The sequence below is a fragment of the Pinus tabuliformis genome, chromosome Q, assembly GCF_031772625.1.
Source record: "Pinus tabuliformis cultivar Carrire ecotype Pingquan chromosome Q, CPIR1, whole genome shotgun sequence".
In the NCBI taxonomy this organism is placed as follows: domain Eukaryota; kingdom Viridiplantae; phylum Streptophyta; class Pinopsida; order Pinales; family Pinaceae; genus Pinus; species Pinus tabuliformis.
Window position 1 is genome coordinate 417,256,347 of NC_142296.1, and position 22,019 is coordinate 417,278,365.

Sequence of the window (22,019 nt, forward strand, 5' to 3'; positions counted from 1 at the left end):
TTTTTCATTGTGCAATCAAGTGTTTATGCTTGTTTTTCCTTGGGCATGGATTATTTGGTGACTTGGAAGAAGGAAGGGTTTTGACTATGGTTTTGTACCTCACCTTAAATTGTGTGTGGGTGGGTGGGGGGGGGAGGCTAATCCTCAATCATAGTCCTATGGGATCTCCCTTATTGGCTTATAACTTCAGGAAGAGCTCTACTTGGAAAACCTCGATTTGGTAGAGTGGTCTCGCTTTCCCATTTTACATTTTTCTCTTCCCTCTGCACATTACAAACCTTATATTTCATCATCCTTCCTCTCTGGGTCCACATGACCAATGGGTCCACAAGGCACTGGTACCACCCTCCCCTTGTCCACATGTTTTGGTCAGGCCTGGAAATGTTGCCCCAAAGGTTGATGCAGCTAAAAGAACGTTAAAAGCATATCATGGCCACAAGCAAGAAACAAAACAAAAGAATATTATAAAATGCAAAAGATAGCCAGGACATTAAAGTACCACATGGGAAAAAGCCAAACATGAGCTCTACCCCTTATCATTATGGCCATCACCCTGGTTCCTAGGGCCCCATGAGTGCCCCCACATCATTAAGGAACCCATGCATGTCCCAACCCCTAGTGGGCGATGAACTGCCCCACCTTAAGGGGGTAATAACTGCTTATATCATACACAACATGCTCTCATCTCCTGGAGCCCTGAGCAGTAATACAAAGAAAAATCAAGAAAAGGCAAAAGAAAAATGAAGGGTGGAAAAACAAAGGCCAAGGTAACTCATGTATCTATACACCTAAACCTTGAACCTGTGGCATTTGGCTTTGAAACCCATGTGTCCCTATCCATCTCATCAATATTCACAATTTCACATGACCCCTACTAATTGAGGGATGTACCTTGGACCTGTGTTTCCCCATAGGGGTTGGGAACACCTAATAGGGTTCTTTATTAGCCACTGCTACCTAGTGAGGCAACACTATTACAAGATTAAAGCCCCAAATTTGGGAGGGAAACCCATTATGAAGTCTCAATGTTCCCTTGATGATCAAGCTTGGTTCACTTAGATGCACTAATGATTATTGTATCTGGTGATTAGGAAGCGCATTTAATCTTATATGTAATTGGCAAGTGGTTTCATCATGGGTTGGGAAACTTAACTGGGACCTAATCCCACAAGAGGATCATATTGACACCCCTAAGGGGATGCGTTGAGAGCCATGGGCAACGTCAACACCTTCAATAATTTTTTCATTCCACTTGGCCCAGTGTGCCCTAGTCGGTTTAGCATGATCAACGTCGTTAATGCAAGGCCCAAAGGAGGTTTGTCTCACCTTTGAGACTTGGGACGGGAGGCATCATCATCAGAGCCCTGTTTTGGAGCAGTCTAAGGCTTATCTTTCATCGTAATACCCATGAGAAACCCACTTTGGGGCACCACATGATGACTTACATGGAGGATTAAGGGCCATCCCCCAATCATATTTTATGGAGTCCTCTCTTACATCTTAGCGCTCAGAGGACTTAATGTGGCCTTCCAACGGCCCTACATCATCACGACATCGTCAACTCGGCTTGCATATGGAAGACTAATCAATGACTTGTGATAACTACTTGGTCGACTTGTGGCCAACTTGTTTTTAGCACAATATTTTATAATTTTGGGGGCTCATTAGGCTAATTCGATTTAGAGAGACTCATATAAATAGAAGTGAGTCTCATTTGTCAGAACTCATTCATAACTTGGGATTCTCGACCCTCTTAGGCAATTTCACACTTTTCTCTTGGATATTTTGGAGTATCTTGGATGCACTATGATATTTGGAAGCTGATTTTTTATCTTGTCTTGAAGCTACTTGAATATGGATGGATATATTGCATGGCTATTTTGTAAGTTCTCTTATTGATGAAATGTTTCTTTGCAAATTGTCTAACGTATGTAATTGTTGCAACTAGAGTAAATGTTATTGTGCCCTAATTTTGTTGAAGATAATTTCAAAAGCTATTTGTTTGACTCTTGCATATGTTATTCATGGTATAGCATGCAATGAATATTCCTAGAGATGAAATGTTATTTTTCTTCGTGAAAATCCATATTCTAGTAGTAGGTAATTGTTGAAAGGTGGTAGCTAGGGCATCATCTTTTAGCCTCCTTGAAGACAAATTTGGCTTTTCTAATGCATTTAGGACTCCATGAACCCAAGGAAGAAGGCATTGACCTAAGTCATTTGGTGATCACCCCTTCTCTTCTCCATCTTTTCTCCTCCTCAAATTTCCAGCCCCTTTTCCTAGGAAGACTAGCTAGGGCATCAAGCAAAATCTATTAGAGGGTGAATTTCCAAATTCCGTTTGGACAAGACTCTTCTTTGAGGTCTTGCCTTAGAGGATCTCCAATTTTGGTCGATTTCTCACGGTTATCCGTTCATAAATTCTTGTTCCGTAGAAGGGAAACCTAGCTTGTATTTCCTTAGATAGGTGACTTTCTTGAGGCTTGTATGAGCATAGGATTCGTTGGAATAAATCTCAAGAAACCCTTTCTCCACCCTTGCCTTGACCTAGTGGGAAACTTAGAAGTATTTCTTCCAACGATTATTCATAAACGCTTGGTCTAACGCATGTTTTTCTTAGGTCCTCAAAGAGAGCGAAGAGCATTTGGGAAGTGTCAAATCATCACATAGAGCTTCTTTGAGAGCTCCTACCTCATCTCTTCGAGCCTTGATCTTAGGTATACCTATTATCATCACATATTTCAAACCCAGGCCTTGATCTCTTCCTAGGCCTTTCTTGGAGAGCATTTAGCTTCTTTGAAGCATTAAGCCATTGTTGTTTCTCTCCTTGTAGGGAATCACTCCACACCTAAATCATTCATCTATCCATTCTAAGTGATTCCCTTCCCATCGGGACTCCTCCAATCGATGAAAGTTCATAAAGAGTAGGGGACCTTAACTAAAGTGATAATGGGTCATCCTCCCATTTTTGTCACTTAGTCTAGTAATGGTCCCTTAGGTTTCCCTTCCTTGAGGCCCTACTAGATTGTGTGATAACACAACCCTCAGAGCTAGCAGTTAACTCAGGCCCCACTTAGAGATGACTTTGACCCTCTCATGTGCCACCCAACTCATCTTTTGAATGACCATGACTTCATGTTGATTTTCCACATCAATTTTTACTTGCTGACATATTAAATTTGTCCACCACTTATTAAACTTCTTAATTTCTTGCCACTTGATGCCACTGACTTAGGAAAAGTGAGTTTTGAGAGGGTGTTATTGGTATTTTGACCCTCAAAGTGCACCTTAGGAGAATGTTGGGATGGGGGGCATGAATCTCAAGTACTTAAGCCCCCAACATCTTGTAGGATCACTTATTTACAATTTTATATAGCAAAAAGATCTCGTCCTATGGGAATTTTTAACAATTTAAAAGATCTTATAAAAACCTAGTCAAATTTTGCAACGCTTTAGATATGTCCTAGCATGGTAATATACAACGACTCTAGGCATTAGGACGAACCAAGGCCCAATCACCAAGCTACACTCCAGCTTTGGAGGCATGTGAGTGAAAACACTCAGCTAGTTATTCATCACTAGAAAGCGAGAATAATTACTAAGTGAAAAAAAACACTCTAGAGTGGACTCACTTGATGACCGGGTCCCAAGTCGCATAAGCCCATTACAAAATTTCATCATGTTAATGACATTTAATACAATTCCCCGCAAGGTTGCAAAATTTGATAGAAAGAGAAAGTAGAGAGAGGAGAGAGAAATGGTCAACAAGTGCCCTACTGACTTTTGAATTTTTGAAAATTTTGATGAGTGCTTCCTTCATTGGGCAATGAAGTCCTAGTTCCTTGCCATGTGCATATGCAATGAAGTCCTAGTTCCCTACCATGTGCATATGCAATGAAGTCCTAGTTCCCTGCCATGTGCATATGAGTAGGTAACAAGTCTCATTGTTAAAGTCAAACCATTACCTATTTTTTTAAGTTCATCTCTAGTTCCTTTTTGTTAAATTGGCAACTAGGGACTCACTTGATAACAGCTGATATTTTTATTAGATTACTCTCTCGGAGAGGTGTAGGATTGATCTAAAGATCATCTGATTCTAACACGTACAAATGAAGATATGAATTTATTTTGATTATGGACAAATTGTCAAGGTCGGCCAGCAAACTCATGTAGCCTCAGAAGCCCAATAGTCACATCTATTCATCCTCAACATTTGCCTATAAATATTAAATACATGATGCCTCCTCATTGGACACACTTCACACACTCATCTTCTCTCTCCTACTTTGATTGGGTACAAAAATCAAAAGCTGCTTTCTACATGTGCGAAGGGAAGGAAGGGTTTTCTGTTTCATCGTTGACCAAATTTGACCAAAAATTTCAGAGAATGGGGAGGGAAATAGGGAAGGGAAATAAGAGAAAGGAAATAAGAATAAGTTTTTGGGCTGCGTTGACTAAGCGTTGACCTATTTTGGTCTGACTTTGGGTGGAGAAATCATGACTTAGCAAGCCACAGATCTGAGCACAAGAACCGAACTAAGTCACTTGACACGAGGATTTGGGACACGTAGGATTCCAGATTCATGGTGTCGGATTCGGACACACTGACCCCCCGGAACAGGACACGTTAGGACACATTGTATATTATTTTATTAATATATATATATATATATATATATATTTAAATATATATATATATATATATATATATTAAAAATTAGATATTATCATATTTCTTACACAAATTTATTGATTTCAAACATAGATCTTCATCTATAGCTATTAGCATGCATAGTACATACAAAATTCAAATACATGTCAATCTATTATCTATTTCTTATGCTTGGCCCTCTTGCCACCACGAGAAATGTCTAATTTTTTAGTCTTGTTGGAAAATCAAGATCTTTGTCATTAATATCACCCTCTAAGCATTAATATCCAGAGGTATCTTTGTCATTACCTCTGTATTTGTATAGGGATCTTTGTCATTAATATCACCCTTTAAGCATTAACATAAGATAGAACAAGCATAACATGTCAAGTCAAGATTTTGTTTGAGTGATGTGTACATTTTTAGGAGGGTCATGATACAGGTGTTCGACAACCAATGTCACTAACATCAAGGTACATAGAGGGATTGGTGCTCTTGATTAAATACGAGTTCCATACCCTAATACATGACAAAATTCAATGGAAACATTGCAATCCCCTGATCCTAAAATCCTGAAAAACTGATAAGTCTGTTGGATTTTGAATGAAATCTAAAATTCTACTTTCTCCATATCAAAACCAATGAGGCCGGAACCACTCTCAAACATCCCGAGTCATTTCATGGTAATGTTAGAAATTTAAGTAAAAGGATGAAAATGAAGATTAAGGAGAAAATCGTGACACGACCTCGGATTCGACGTGTCGGAAAAGGACACGACGTGTCATATGATTTGGACACGAATCCGGACTTAATCGTGTCGGATTCGCTGGATTCAAGATTTGTAGGGGGTTTAGGACGAATCCAGTGACTTAGGAACCGAGGTAATCTGACCTCTTGTTTGACCAACATTGATTGTACTAGGGCTGGCCGCAGGGTTGACTTTTATTGACCGATTTTGACTAGACTTTTTCAGACTGCTTTGGGCTTATTAGACTTCTTGTTGGAGGCCGAGGTTGACTGGGTTTAACCGAGCTAAATTGAGAAAGTATTATGCCCTGTTGACCAGTGTTGACTTTTCTGGTTAGGGCTCTTTTGCTGCTGTTATAAATTATCAAAATTTGTAAATTGTACTCTCTCTCTGCTGAACTATTGAAGACTAAAAGAAGATTTGATCAAGGGTCTTCCCACATTGGGGTTTGTCCCTAGTTGGTGCCACATCTTGTGTCCTCTTGTCTTGGCTTGTCTTCTACTGTTTATGTTTATGTTCTATCAACATTTTACTTATATGTTTATGTGATTGCTAAACTGAAATTGATATTGGGCTATAACGAAATTGAAATAAAATTGCTCTAAAGCATAGAACATACCATTGTTGCATAAAATTAACATGGTATCAGAGCTGAGGTGAAGACAAAGCCCAAGCAATAGTAAAAGAGCAATCACCAAAGACAATTGGACAAGGACAAAAGACTCAATGGGTTCCTCATCCTACTTCCCGACTGAAGACAAGCTCCATGATAAATCCGACTATCATGGATGGAAGACGTCTCTTGATTTGACCTTGGAAGGGAAGGAAGTGATGGATTATGTGCATGGTAAAATCCCTAAGCCTCCTTCAAATGCCCCAATTGCTGCAAAGACCAAGTAGAATAAGGTTGAAGTCAAAGTGAAAAAGATTATCGGGGATTCCATTGACAAGCATCTGGTGGCCTATATCTCTGAATTGAAGACCTCCAAGGAGATATACGATAGGTTGGTCAACATGTTCAAGGTTAGTAATGCTAATCAAATTCTCTTTCTCAAGAATAAGTTTTAGGATATTAAGAAGGGCAAGGACGAGAACATTCAATCCTATTTCTTGAGGATTACTAAGATCAAGAATGATCTACTCTCGATTGGAGAAGTCATTCCTGACAGGGAACTTACTCTCACCACCCTTGGAGGACTCCCACCTGAGTGGTATGTATTTAGAACCACTATACTCAACAATGATCGAATTCCAGGGTTTGAAGAATTGATGTCGAGATGCATTCAAGAAGAAACAAGAATGGTGGAGCAAGAAATGCCTTCTAATAGAAGCAACCCCACTGCATTCTCCGCTCATGCCAAAAGGAGGAATAATGCAGGGTCTAAAGGTCATTTCCATGGAAAGCCTAGATCTAAGGGAGGAAGGAAGGGCAGGTGCTTTGTTTGCAATAAGTTTGGCCACTATGCAAGGGAGTGTCCTAATAAAAAGGATACACCTCGAGATGATGACAACCATAACAACTCCAGAGGCAACTTCAACAACAACAACAACGATCACAAGAGTGGCAGGCCCAATGGCAAAGGAAAAAGGAATGCGGAACATCAAGGAAATGGTTGACCCTCCAAGAAATCAAGGAACTCCAGGTATGATGAATCCAATGTTGCTAACAATAAGCAAAAAAAGTACTATCTTATATCTATCCTCTCCACTACCTCTCCTCCGGACACTTTGGGAAATTAGTTGATTGATAGTGGTGCCTCAAGGCACTTCACCGAATACAAGGAAGCCCTCTCTAATCTGATAGAAAAGGAGACAAACTTGGAGATCATCCTTGGAGATGATGCCACCTATCCCGTGAAGGGAGCAGGGAATGTTACCCTTCAATTGAATCAAGGTAACATTATTCATTTGCAAGAAGTACTATATGTACCGGATCTCAAAAAGAACCTGGTGTGCATTTCAACAATGGTAGATAAAGGATTCAAGGTGGCTTTTATCAATGGAAAAGTACATGTTTGGAAAAGAAATTTCAAGGATGCTTTTACTATTGGGTTCAGGGTTGACAGTTTGTATCAAGTTGGAGGAATTGGGAGCCATGTCTTGCGACACGTCTCTACAACCTAAACTATGGCACTGGAGGTTCGCCCATCTTCATTATAAGGCCTTACCCGATGTGAGACAAATGGTGACAAGTATGCCCGAGTTCAAAGTAGAGCATGACGGTGTATGTACGGGATGTGCCAAAGGAAAACTTACAAGGCGACCATTCCCCTCAAGTGATAGCAAGACCACAAACATTGCAATTGATCCACTCAGACATATCTGGTATGATACCCGTAAACTCCTTGGGAGGATACTTATATTATCTCACCTTTGTGGATGATTATTCTCACAAGACCTGGATCTACTTCTTGAAGAAGAAGGATGAAGTTTTCACCTAGTTCTGACATTTCAAAGCCATGATCAAAAACCAATCCGGAAAGAAAATCAAGATATTGAGGACTGATAATTGGACCGAGTATGAATCCAATGAATTCCAATTGCAGAGAAGTTGGCATTAAGATGGAGACTACAACGCCATACACTCCCTAGCAGAATGGTGTGCCTGAAAGAAGGAATCGCTCTATTGTAGAAGTTGTTTGTGCCATGCTTCATGATCAAGGCCTTCAGAAGTTTCTATGGGGTGAAGCTACAAATATCGCTGTCTATGTTCAAAACGATGCCCTCATCAAGCATTGGACTCCAAGACTCCCGAAGAAATGTTCACTGGTAAGAAACTTGATGTCTCTCATTTTAGAATTTTTGGAAGCCACATATATTTTCATGTGCCGAAAGGGAAAAGAAGCAAATTGGGTACATCTGGGAAGAAAGGAATCTTTGTGGGCTATAGTGAAAATTCTAAGGGATATAGAATTTATGTGGCTGGTCAAAACGAAGTTGAGATAAGTCATGATATCACCTTCGACGAAGATATGGCCCTCAAGAAGATCAACAACCTTCCTATCCTAAGGAAGGGCAAAGAAGCTGACACAGGAAATCAAGGTGAAAAAGAGGACGAAACGATGTCCGATGTTGATTAACCTATGGATCCTATTGACCCACTCCCTCATGAGCCTTCCTCCTCCAAGAGGAGACCCTCATGGCTTAGGGAGAGTTGAAGATACTAAGAGGCACATTGCACCAAGGGGGGCTTTTCGTGAAAGCAAGAAGTTGAACAGGTACCAAGGATATTTGACCGCCATGAGCACTATCATTCAAAATAAACCTTCATCATTCGAAGAAGCCGTGAAGAAACAAGTATGGAAGGATGCTATGAATGAAGAATACGAGTCAATTATGAAGAATGATGTCTGGGATGTGGTCCCTAGACCCAAAAACAAATCGATTGTCACTTCTAAGTGGCTCTACAAAATCAAGCATGGAGTTGATGGAAGTGCAGAAAAGTTCAAGGCTCACTTTGTTGCTCGAGGCTTCTCTCAAAAGGAAGGCGTAGATTACGATGAGATATTTGCACCTGTTGCTCGATACGCCACCATCCACTCGTTCATAGCCCTTGTTGCCTCGCAAGGATGGAACCTACATCAGATGGATGTCAAGACCGCCTTCTTGCATGGTTCAATCAAAGAGGACGTCTATGTGGAACAACCCGAGGGGTTTGAAGTTCATGATCAAGAATCTCATGTATGCAGGTTGAAGAAATCTCCCTATGGATTGAAGCAAGCACCCTAAGCTTGGTATGAGAGGATTGATAGCTATCTGATGAAGCTGGGATTCACCAGAAGTGAAGTCGATCTGAACCTTTACTTTAAGGTTGAAAATGATAAACCTCTCAATGTGGTACTTTATATGGATGACCACTTTCTGACAGGTGTAGACCCTCTCATTCACAAATGTAAGAGGGAGTTGGCTTCTGAATTCGAGATGAACAGCCTAGGACCGATGCACTATTTCCTGGGACTAGAGGTCTGGCAAAAGCCAAGTGAAATTTTCCTCTCTCAAGGAAAATATGTTGTGAAGATATTGGAAAGATTTGGGATGGTGGACTACAAGCCTGTGACTACTCCAATGGAACTTAACTTTAAGAAGTTATGTGGTAGTGTTGTTGGACATTAATTGGGAAATGCTTCTCAGTATCGTCAACTCATAAGAGCACTGATGTTCTTGGTGAACTCCTGTCCGGACATATGATTTGCAATTAACACATTGAGCCAATACATGGTTGAGCATCATCATATACATTGGATTGCCGCCAAGAATCTTCTAAGATATCTTCGGGGCACAATTACTCATGGACTGAGATACACTACCAGAAATGTGTGGCTGCATGGTTATTCTAATGCTGATTGGGCTGGCAGTGTGGTGGATCGCAAGAGCACTTCTGGATGCCATTTTTCTTTGGGTTCTACTTCGATATCATGGATGAGCCGGAAGCAGAAATCAGTTGCCTTGAGCACCACCGAGGCTGAATACATCGCTGCTAGTATGGCCTCCTGTGAAGCTACCTAGTTGAGGAAGCTCTTCAGTGAGCTATTCGAACATGTGCTATATACCACCGTGATCTTCTGCGAGAAGCAGAGTGCACTGCAAGCCTGTGACTACTCCAATCAGGTACCACTTTATCCGAGATATGGTACAACAAGTAGCAATAAGGCTCCATCACATTGGCACTGATGAGCAGGTCATCGATATGGTACAACAAGGAGCAATAAGGCTCCATCACATTGGGACTGATGAGCAGGTCATCGCTATGGTACAACAAGGAGCAATAAGGCTCCTACTTTGATTGGGAACAAAAATCAGAAGCTGCTCTCCACACTTGCGAAGGGAAGGAGGGGTTTTTCTGTTTCATCGTTGACCAGATTTGACCGAAAATTTCAGACGTTGTTTTTTCGCTGCGTTAACCTGTTTTGGTGCGATTTTGGGTGGAGGAATTCTGCCTTAGCAAGCCGCAAATCTAGGCACAAGAACTAAGGCAATATGACCTCCTATTTGACCAGCGTTGACTGTACTAGGGTTGGCCGCAAGGTTGACTTTTATTCACAAGTTTTGACTAGACTTTTTCAGATTATTTTGGGCTGATTAGACTTATTGTTGGAGGCCAAAGTTGACTGGGTTTGACCGAGCTAAATTGAGGAAGTATTCTGCCTTGTTGACCAACGTTGACTTTTCTGGTTAGGGCTCTTTTGCTAATGTTATAAATTATCAGAATTTGTAAATTGTACTCTCTCTGCTGAACTATTGAAGACTAAAAGAAGATTTGATCAAGGGTTTCCCCACATTGGGGTTTGTCCCTGGCTGGTGCCACATCTTGTGTCCTCTTGTCTTGGCTTGTCTTCTACTGTTTATGTTTATGTTCTATCAATATTTTACTTATATGTTTATGTGATTGCTAAACTGAAATTGATATTGGGCTCATAAAGAAATTGAAGTAAAATTGCTCTAAAGATACCATTGTTGGTCCTACATAGGATTGGAGGACCTTGGATGGGCCTACTTGAAGACTCGTGGTTTTATGGAAGCTTAGTTTTGTAGGGGTAATCACCGATGTATAGGCCAAATCCAACTCACATCAAAGTGCACCTTGTGTCTTTCAACAGGATTATGAGCCTATCTAGTCTATAGGTAGCCTTGCCCTTGGTGTAGTATCCCTCATATGTTTCTCAGACATGGCAGTCTTAGTCAACAACATTTCATGCTTCCCAAGGCAGTGCACATTTCCCAATGCAAAGTGGTCCTTGAGATCAAAAAGTCAACAAGGTTTTAGATTCAAAATCTTAGTGAGAGGATGACATGCCATATGGAATTTTTCCGTTTGAATGAGGCATTTTCAATTTAAGACAAGTCAAAGCTAGTCAACAGTAGGGACAGGTTTCCAAGCAACAAAATAGAGGGGGCATTGCACAGATTTCACATGCATTACATCAAAAATGGTTTACTCAACAAAAGGACAAAACCCATGTTTCATATTCTCCAAATCCTCAAGGGCATTAAAGATCATTCTCATGGGCTTGATAATGTGGCAAAACAATGATGATGTGGAAATTCAAGTCATAATTTGATCAATTGAAGCAAAACCCAGATGAAATCAAATCGAGTTACAGCAAACATGAGTGGCAGCATTGGCAAATCCATAAAGACATCCAAGAACTACAAAAAGGGGGTCAAGTTTGAGTTACTGTGCATGGAAAAGTCTAGTCAAAATGTGAGATAGCTATTGGAAAGGTCAAGAAGAGCATTGGAGCACTAAAGGCAACTATTCCTCATCTTGTTGACTTCCAAATCCTTTGCAAGTGGAATGTTGCACTTCCTTGGGTTTTTTTAGAGTCAATTCAACCATTTAGGGGGCAAAGTCATGAATTTAATATAATGTTTTATTAAAAAATTACTAAGACATGTGGATGACTAGTAAATATTATTTCTAGAGGGATTCAAACTAACTATTAGCTAGCCATTACCTAGCCATTAGAAAAAAAAAATTATAAAAAGCTAGCCTCTCCAGTATTTGTTTTCATCTGTGAGATCATTTGATGCAATAATACAAAGAAACCAGTTTACAAAAAATACTTGAGATCATGTGATGCAATAATACAAAGAAACCAGTTTACAAAAAATACTCGCTTGTGCATTTTAGTTGTAATGATTTGATTTTCTATTCTTTTCTTTTTTGATGTTTCTCCTCTATAACTTTGAATTTGTTTTGCAGGTACAATTCTTCCATCATAAGATTGGGAAGACTCAAATCTTGCCCTTTGCTAGCCACTAAAAGCACACACTTTTCCAAGTGGTGAACAAGTCCCCTGGGGGAATCTCCATCCAAAATTGTGGGCTATTGGCACCATAAAGTTTCTACTTTGGTTGGGACATCTCAAATGAGTAGGTCCTCCTAGTGAGCTAGGATTACTTTACAAAAATCTAAAACAGCCTTACCTCTTTATTTTTATTTTATTTTACTAGTTTTTTGAAAAAAAATTATCTTTCTAGCTAGTAAAACCCTTGAAGAAAAGCCTAAATTTAGATATTAACCAAAAGATAGATATATATGTTTTTCTTGAGTTTATTTTGCATAATTTACAGAGATATATCTAGTTTTTTATGTGCAGATCAACAGGAAGATATTGCTGTCATAAAAGTTTAGATTACAGATTTCACCAAAAAGGTACTCAATAAGCCTTCATATATCATGTGAGTAATTTATTTTTGCTATGTCTTAGCTTAGATCCATTTTACTAGTTTATATCTTATATCTGTAACTTAGAATAATTTATTTCAGCCTTTAAAAGTCAGTGTTCCACGGGGACTCGCTCCCCCCCCTAGGGGTCTAGTTTCCTCGCACCCCCGCGCTCCGGGGACTTGGGGACGAGTAGGGGACGTTTCCCCACGCTCCCAAAATGGAGGAAACTCGGGGGGACGTGCCAGGGAAACGTTTCCCTTCCCTGAGGGGGCGTTTCCAAAAGGGGGACGTGGGGGGACGTGAGGGGGCGTGGGGGGACGAGAGGGGACGTGGGGGGAGGCGTGGGGGGGCGAGAGGGGACGTGGGGGGACGAGGGGGGACGTGGCACACCTTTAATGCATTAAAAACCATTTTAATTAACTAAATGCTGAACTTAATCTTTAATTAAGAGTTAATTAACGTTTAGGGTTTTGGAAAATCGTTGTTTCATGTTATAAAAACGGCACCTTGAACCATGAACAACACACTCACAGCGTTTGCAAGTTCGCTGAGCGCTCCACTCACAACGTTGGATTTCACTGTTCGGATTTTAATAAACAGTGCCTGTATCATTATTGATTGTATTAGGAATTGTATACAAAAGGTAAATTACCTAAAAAAAGTCAGTGAATTAATACAATTTGTTGAAAGTGCAAGCTAGGAAAACCAAGACCTTGAATCGGTTCAATATGGGCTCTCCCCGTTCATGTTGATAGTAGGTTTAGGAAAAGAGCCTATTGTCACATGTTTTGAAAAGTGGATCTGACTATTTTGTTTCTAGGAACCAATTAACCACAAGTATGGGTGAAAAATCCGACTTGTAAAAACTTAAAAGATTGCCTCCTTGACTACTATGCGTTGTGTTGATGAGACCTGACTGAAATATAATATTGTTGATATAATAAGACCTGATTAAAATACAGAATGTTAATATTCCACCAGCCACCCAACTACTTTCCTATATGATTTCTCAAAATTCTGCCTTGACATCTAATTTTGATCCCATGAGAACTTAAAGGGTTCAAAATAAACATTCGCTCAAAGAAAGAAACCAACAGGATCTGTAAAATGGAAACTAACTAAGCAGTCTAACAACATGAAAAGAAGAAAGTAACTTCCACTTACGTGTCTATCATTTTTTGCATGAGATTGCCGATGGAAAATCCTATGGCACAAGGTTATGGTTGTCGCAATGGTTACCTGGGAACTGAATAAACAATAGATAGTTAGCCTATTACTATATTAGGCCTATGGTCTTTACCTGTGGAAAAAGCATCCAAGTTCCGTTTAGTCCAAGTTCCAAAAATGATTTCTTTTAGACTTTTTCTCTAGGTTAGCAGTATCTAAAACAGAATTGCGAAGGTATATCAGACCTATGGGCTAGTCCTATGGAAGCATTGCCAAATAGGCTACTCATATATTAATATTATCAGTTGAAAATCTACGGCCTGCCTAACTAATATGTCAAGAACTTAGAAGTCCAGTTTCTCAAAATCATTTTACATAATCCACTATAGTTCTGAGTTCTCTCTATGTTTAAGTTTTCTTCTAAGAAGGACAATTCTCTCTTTGTTTAAGTTTTCTTCTAAGAAGGATTGTGTAAATTTTCAAATTCATTGCTTTCTTGCTCTAGGAATTCATATCAATGATCATGCTTTGCAGCTTTTCAATTCAACCCAAATTGTCATAGTGGACTCAATTAATAAATTATATTTAATATTTATAAATTTTTAAGACCCTGACGCTCCCCCACGTTTCCTAAAAAATGGTAGGGAGCTTTTGCATAGGCCGCTCCCGCGCCCCCTCGCCCCCTCGTCCCGGAACCTTGGTGGAACATTGTTTAAAAGTTATATTGGTAGCTGGGATAATTTTTTGGGTGAATTCCCAAGGGGTTTTGACCCCAAGACCTCTAAAATAGCTGGAAATTCAATTTTCTTGCAGTTCCAAGGCTTTGAGGTGGTCTAAATTGACCATCCTTTGGTCTTTTGGCCTCCTCATCTCTAGATCTAAATATTTAGAAGTGTTCCAACATTTTTGGATAGTTTATTAGGGGTTTACTTGTTAATTTCAGCATTTTCTGCAGAAATTACAGACCTGTAAAAACAGCGCAGCAAGTTGCTGAACACAACCCCTAACCAAGTGTTTAATTCCTAAAAGTGTCCACATATTTGGTTAGCTAATTTTCTACACCAAATTTACCAGTTACACTCTATATATAATCAAATTTGAGAGTCTCTTTCTTAATTAGTATTCTATTTGCAGGTTTACATACCTATCAAAACAAGGCACCAACCAAATTTGTATGGTAATTCTTCTAAACAGGCAATAATTATATAAATATTTACATTTCTAGTTAGTATATTTTTCGTACATTAAATTAAACTACTTACATGTTATACCTTGTCAATATTTAATGTACTTGTTTGCTGGTTTAGTATTTTATGTATTGCAGATTTTTATAATGAAGCTAGAAAGGCCAGCGATATAAAACTCCTGCCTCCAACCATCACACCCTATTATAAAGCACTAGTCCTAAAGTGGTTGGTTGGAGCTTACTCACAGTAAGTTTCCCATCATTTTGTGGTAGAAGTTTGGACTTAAAGAGTAAGGACCTAGGCCAACGTGACAATGGTCCTTCATTCTAATGCCAAGCATAGCAAGTTGTACGGATCTTCAACAACCTGCTAAATGGAGTGATAACATGTCCTATACAAAACATAAACCATTACCAACAATGCCAAATACAGGGGGGAAGCATAACATCAGTGCTAATGATGATGAGTCTCATAAGAAAATACTCATGCAAGATGGAAAACCATGAGTTTTAAAAAAGGCTTAAAATTTTGCTGTCATTGTCTATTCTTCAATCCAAACATAACATGAACTCATTTCAAAAACATTAAAGTCACAACACAAAGATGTAAAGTTGAAAAAACAGTAACAATTGCTTTTAATTACATCATTTACAAACATATTAAAATGGGGTACACGAACCCTTTATGTGACTAGCTTTAGGCTAATTGTTGCATTTAGTACAAACAACTAATTCATCTTCTAACTACCATATTATTAATCAGGGTACACTAAGGCCACCTTCTAACCACCCCATTAATGACAAACCATTCAAGCCTTACATAGATGACATTGTTGGTCACCAAAGGGAACAATAAGTAGAGTGTGACCACCATTACCCCAACATTGAGAATGTATAGTTAGAGCGGCTTCACTCTGGATTTCATCCATAGGGTTTTCCCCTCTTTGTATCAATCTCATATATTAATGAAATGTTGTGTTTAGTCACTCAAAGAAGTCCTCCTCCATTGATGATTTGGATTTCCAAGTGCAATCCATCCATGGATTAGCAAATCAAGAAGGAAAGCAAACAGTTGACTTTATGACATTCAAGCATAACAAGAAGGTGAAATCCAAAAACCTCCAACACCAAAAATATCTCAAAAAATTAAACCAATATGATTGTATCCATGCATTTTTCTCAATGTGTTATGTAATTAGCCACATGAAAATCACAGCCTACAAGCGAAATCATGAGAATTAGTTCTAAACAAAGTTTGGAAAGCAAATTTAACATGGCAACAAAGTCAATCATAAAACCAATACCACTGCATCATACAATTTGAATGGATATTTATGTAATGAACCAATAGATATCTATGTAATTAATGCAAAGAAAATCATAAACAAATCAAAATGATGAGAACTTGTTCTGAATAATGTTAGAATGGGAATTTGATCAAGGGAAAAAGTTCAAAAGGAAGATACAAAAATAGCCTAATTCTTCTACTAATTGGTTACTAGCCATACATGGAAACAAGTTCAAATGTCATGATATGCAAAGAATGTATTGAGCAAAAAGAACTTAAGCTCAATTAAAAATGGGTCCTAAATTATGTCTATTACACTTTGAAAGTGGCTTCATTATCCTACAAGATGACTTCAAATGTAGCAAGCCATTTCCTTTTATGGCTTCTCCCCAAGAACCTTTCCTTTATGAATCTTCAGCATTTAGTACATAAGGTGGGAGTGATCAAGTTCACATGCAACAGATGGAAACACGACAAATAGCTTAAAGCTTCTCCACCAAGTAAACATGAACATGGTTACAAGTCCATGGAAATTTCAAAAAGATTATCCAATACAATTTAAATAGTCCTAGCCATCCTTTGGTAAAAAGGTCAAGGCCCGTGTTCATAATATTTGAGGATATGGACATATTGTCAGAATTGCATATGCCACTGCAGTGCGGCAAGCTGGTGGCTGAAGTAACAGTTAAAAAGACAAATAGTGGACCAACCCAAATTGTGACTCATGGTAAAGCACAGAGCAATATTTTTCCATCAAAATATTTTCAGATGAAAACAGCATTACAATCATTATAAAAGCCGCCTCCATTGTGTATAATAAAAGAAGAATAGATTTGAACCAATTTAAGAAACATTAGGACTGATTGCAAAGCAACCTTGCATTCCAAAATGTCTAATCCTCGTAGTTCAATGTCCTATATGTAACTAGTCCTAGCCCTCGTGGTGCTGAGGTGAAAGTAAACTTATTAAGAGGCCGCAAGCACGTCTTATTACCATGCATACTTGTAATAACACTACCCAGTGTATGATGACCCAGAGAGTGCTACTTATAACCTACCAATAAGAATGTGACAATGAAATGACGTATGAACCTTGTCCAGATGAACCTCGAAAACACCATTAACAACAAAAAAGATGAATGAAAGATTAAACCCACCAAAGTAGATTCAAGGGTCACATTTTCCAGATAATTCTAATGGAAAGCATTTGGCTTGTTCCTTATGTGCACCAAGGGCAGATAAAGGGTAAGGTTTGTGTCTTTATTACTGCTAAGGCCAACAAGGCCTTGGTCCACTAGTTAGGTTGACAGGGTATTAAATCCATCCACAAGGGTTCTATTCTTGCTCTGGTCGACACCACCAGAATGGCATGTCAACAAAGGGATGAGCCAAAACAAGTCTGTGTTGGACAAATGCGGCACCAACCTCGGGGTGTGTTGCACTGCTCACAAAAGTTGGGAACCTGGTGACGTCATTTTAAGTCAGCTGGATGATGTCGGCATTGCATTAAATTATAGTCCCTAGAATCTTTGGAAAAAAGCACAAAAAAAAAATCCATTTAAAATTTTATGTTACCGAGAGCTCCACCAGTCAAAGAAAGACAAACCCTATTTTTCCAGATATCCAAACACACATTGCTTGAGGTTCTGTGTAACTAGAACACGTGATCAAATGGGCTATTAGAGAATCAAACCAGTGACCGCGTAGGTTTTCTGGGAAGTGAACCGCCAATCACGTGGTTAAGAGGCGAGATCAAGATGATTTACCTTCACAGCGGGGTCTTCGGAGGCGCCCTCGTCTTTGTTCAGTTGGGAATCAAGCATTTCATCGTCCATATCCGGAATTTCTGCCCCATACGAGCCGTGTTCTTCATCCATTTTTCACTGTTTTCCTGACTAACTTAAATGGGATAAAGCGGAGAGAATAAATTTTTGATACGCAAAAGAAAGCGCAGTGCGCTCGAAATCTAGAGTTATGAGCGTGAAAACCAGTGGCTGATTGAAACGGTAGCCAAAGAAGTGAGGGCAAATCGATGAAAAGGGCGAAATGATTCCTTAAATTTATAGGCAACGTTTGTTCGCTGACTGATGTCTTTCACTGACCGGTAACGCCGGTCGCCGGCCCTAGTGCCTGGTCATTTTGTGTGCATGGACTGAGGGAGCTACCACGAGAAGATGAGGTTTGTTTGTTATTGATATTAGAATTTTTAATATTTGGACCGAGGGACTGGAGTTGCTGGATAACTTTGTGAGTAATATGGAATTTAGAGAGTTTATATAAATTAATATTTTTTTATTTTTATTTTTTTTTTAATAGGATATAAAATATCTAAAAAATAAGTAAAATGGACAAAAGTATTTTTAAAATATCTCACTTGAAAAAATGGATTTGGAGTGTAAGCGGATAAATTGATATATATATTATTGTTACATAAGATTTGTGATTTTAATATCAATATTCATTTAAGGTGGGTTTGTGTATTATTATTATTATTCAATTTTAAGGTTACGGTCAAGTTAGACCCTAAATAAATCAAAAAAATTCACTTGAAAAATTGGATTTGGAGTGTAAGTGGATAAAATGATATATTATTGTTATGTAAGATTTATGATTTCAATATCAACATTCATTTAAGGTGTGTTTGTGTATTATTATTATTATTCAATTTCAAGGTCACGGCCATGCTAGACACCAAATTGATGTATGAGACCCCTTGTTTGTGCGACAAGGGACCCACCTCCGCACAACAATTTGACTGTTAAGTTTACGAAGGCATACATACTTTACCCCCTTCTGGTTTTGGATATGTGACCTCTTAGGAGGAAACACGTTCTCTGAACCATTAGGCCCACTCAAGCTGTATATTATTGTTGGTATTTTTGTTTTTATTTAAAGTGTTTGTGTGTATTGTAGATATTTATGTAGTTTTATTGCTTATTTAACAATTAAGTTATGATAGGTTTTCCTACTTTTAAAGAGATATTTTATTTTTATTGTTTAAGAAAATTTCATTAAAAACAAAACAAAAAAAATATTGTTGAAATTTTATATGATATTTGAATTTGTATTTACATGTTATTACTATTTGCAAGACAACATATTTTTTCTTTATATAAACATTTCACTTTATGAATTTCTGACTTTATGATTCCTCACTAGAGACTTCCATAAATAAAGGGAAAGAGGGTGTTGGAAAGGAAAAAAAGCCTTGCCCTTTATGGTAATAAAGTTAGGTTATTAGAGACTTTCGAGTAGTGGTAAGGAGGGAAGCGCGATTATGCCTTGAGGGTGCTCTGACAGCCATTATGCTCTCGATCTCCTGCTTTGATTGATTCCCATGACCCCTACAAAGTCCTCTCTGAGGTGGGGGCCAACCCCCTCCTCCTCTGCCCAATCCAATTACAATCTCATTCCTGCCTCATATTTCATCTCTCAGCCCACCCTGTGATTGCCCCTTTGTTTCCAAATTTGTTAAGTGATTGGACTTTGTAACACCCTCCTCCCACATCTACCTAAGTAGCCGACTAACCGAGGTAAACATGTGACGAAGAGTTACTATGATATGATTCAACTCCTTATGTGTCAGTTAAGGAAGTAAAACCGACGGAACGTAACAACACAAACCTTTCAAACCTACTACAGAACCCTCAAGAGCCATCCAAACCTTCCAGGTGACTAGCCCCTTATGTTATAGCACCATTTACCACCCTTGGTAGATTTGATGCTCTATGATATGGCCTAGGGCAACCTTTCCCTACCAGACTTGGTCCATTTCCTAAAAAACAATGTTTTAAATCCCATACGTGATATTGCCCTATCTAAAGCGCGTGTACACACGGGTCAGTCTATACCCAACCCGCGTATATGTGTTAAAACACTAAAAATATATATAATCTCCCTTAATTCGGGCGGGGTTTGACCGAATATCCACATACTATAGCCTGTGGCCCAACTGTTTCCCAAAAAAAAAAACAACAACAATAACAACTAATTTGGAGAAGTATAAATACATCTCCATGGGAAGGGAGGAGAAATGATTAGATATTGATATTATAGTTGATTACATCCCTGATCAAGTATGAAGATATCCTTGTGCCTTATGCACTCCCAAGTCATAGGACACCCATGTTTCCTTTTTGAGATGTTCATCATCCCTTCATGGCATCCTTGTGTATACTTATGGAGAAGGATTGTTGAGGCTTGGGCAAGACGGATTCGGAGGACGGTTTCGCTTGGAGCTGGTGGACGACTCAAGTTGTAGTTCTTCTATATTTTCTTTAGCTTACATTAATAAAGAGTTGTTGTCTTGTTCTTGATGATTATGGTCTTTATGCATTAATTTATGTCTTTATTTGCTTATAAAATCTCACGTTAATGCTTATTTGCTTACATGCTTATATGATCTAACCTTGATATCATGAACATGCTTTCAGTTATTTTTTGTGTATATGCGTTGCCTTGAACGAATTGCAGGTCTTAAAGCGCAAGGAAGAGGTCAAGGATTTGAGCCCTACGGGAACAACCTCAAACGTAGAACCTACGGGTAAGACCTTTTGTACCAAGTTTAATTGTTTAAGTATTAGGACTATTTGTTTGTGTCTCTTTATGTTGTATGCCCTCCGCTCTATTGGGGTTCCCAACCCAAGACCCTAGGGTGATCTACCTAAAACACCTTAGACAAACTAACTTTTTACTGCATTAATCCCCTAGTCGCTCCCATGACATGGGCATGAGTGCGACTGGGACCCTCTAGTCACTCCCACAGCATGGGTATGCCTGTGACTGGGGACTTTCCCAAGTAGTTTTGTGCCTGCAACTCCGAATTTTGTGCCACTTTTTTAGGCCCAGGGCTCAGGTCACTGCCCAGAACTCCATGACACTTCCAAAAATGAAAGATAACAACGAAATAATGATACAAATGCAATTACTTGAACAAGGACTTGACTTGACCCCTACTAGCCATGACTGCATTTTGTCAAACATGTCACAAAGATGCAATCTACAGGTTTAAACAACATATATGAGCATAAGGGTCTCATACTTATCTGAGAATCACCAAGAAGCATTGATGCATCATCACAATAATTGCATTACCATCTATTAAGCCATATATTCATTGTACATTCAGTGATTAACCAACGCATGATGAGAGCCATACATTTCCACTGTCATAAAACTCATTCACAACCAACATATAACCTTGCTGACAATGTTGGAGCCACCAACATGTCAAGGGATCTCCTTGGTAAGAAGTCCCAACTGGACCTTAGACCATTTGGAGTAGGAGTCCTTGTAATGGGTAGTAAAGTAATGCCTTAACTGCGGTAGTGCACAGAGGTAAGTGTGATAACTTTGTCGGAAGTCAGTGTGTGACTTTGCAGTGAATCAAGTGAGATGCATGGGGGTTCTAACACACGGAGGGGAAAAAGGAAGTGTGTTCCTTAGAAGCCTGTAATAGTATGTAGCCTGAAAGGAACACATAAGCGAAGTGACATCACAAGATGGAAAGTGGAATAGTCCACAAACCAAAGTGACAGGTTAAACCAACAACACATTTGCAACAAGATTCATACAATTGCATACAAAATAGTTCATACACAAATGCGTAAGTTAAATAACATACATTGCTAAAGTAACCAGAATAATCGAACTACAATAACAACATATGCATGAAAATGTGGTGGCTCTGTTATATATATTAAGTGAAAGTTTCATCCATACATACACCATTGATAGCCACTAGCCCCAATAGTGGAACATTACAGTCAACACCGCCTGCTCCTCCAAAGAGATGTACTCACTCTACATT

The 22,019-nt window shown here is 39.0% G+C and overlaps 1 protein-coding gene across 2 annotated transcripts in view; it reads right to left on the reverse strand.

Annotated features, from left to right (window-relative positions):
- The window catches only part of LOC149219981 (polyadenylate-binding protein 2-like), an 80,573-nt gene extending 62,316 nt beyond the window's left edge, over positions 1-18,257 (reverse strand). The window contains exon 1 of one of the 2 annotated variants that reach the window (XM_089384588.1): positions 17,977-18,256. In XM_089384588.1, the coding sequence (XP_089240714.1) occupies positions 17,977-18,087 (111 nt within the window). In that variant the 5' untranslated portion in view covers positions 18,088-18,256. Of the gene's footprint in view, positions 1-17,976 lie in introns of both variants that reach the window. The other variant, XM_089384589.1, reaches the window with a different exon arrangement.
- Between the last annotated feature and the right edge of the window lie 3,762 nt (positions 18,258-22,019).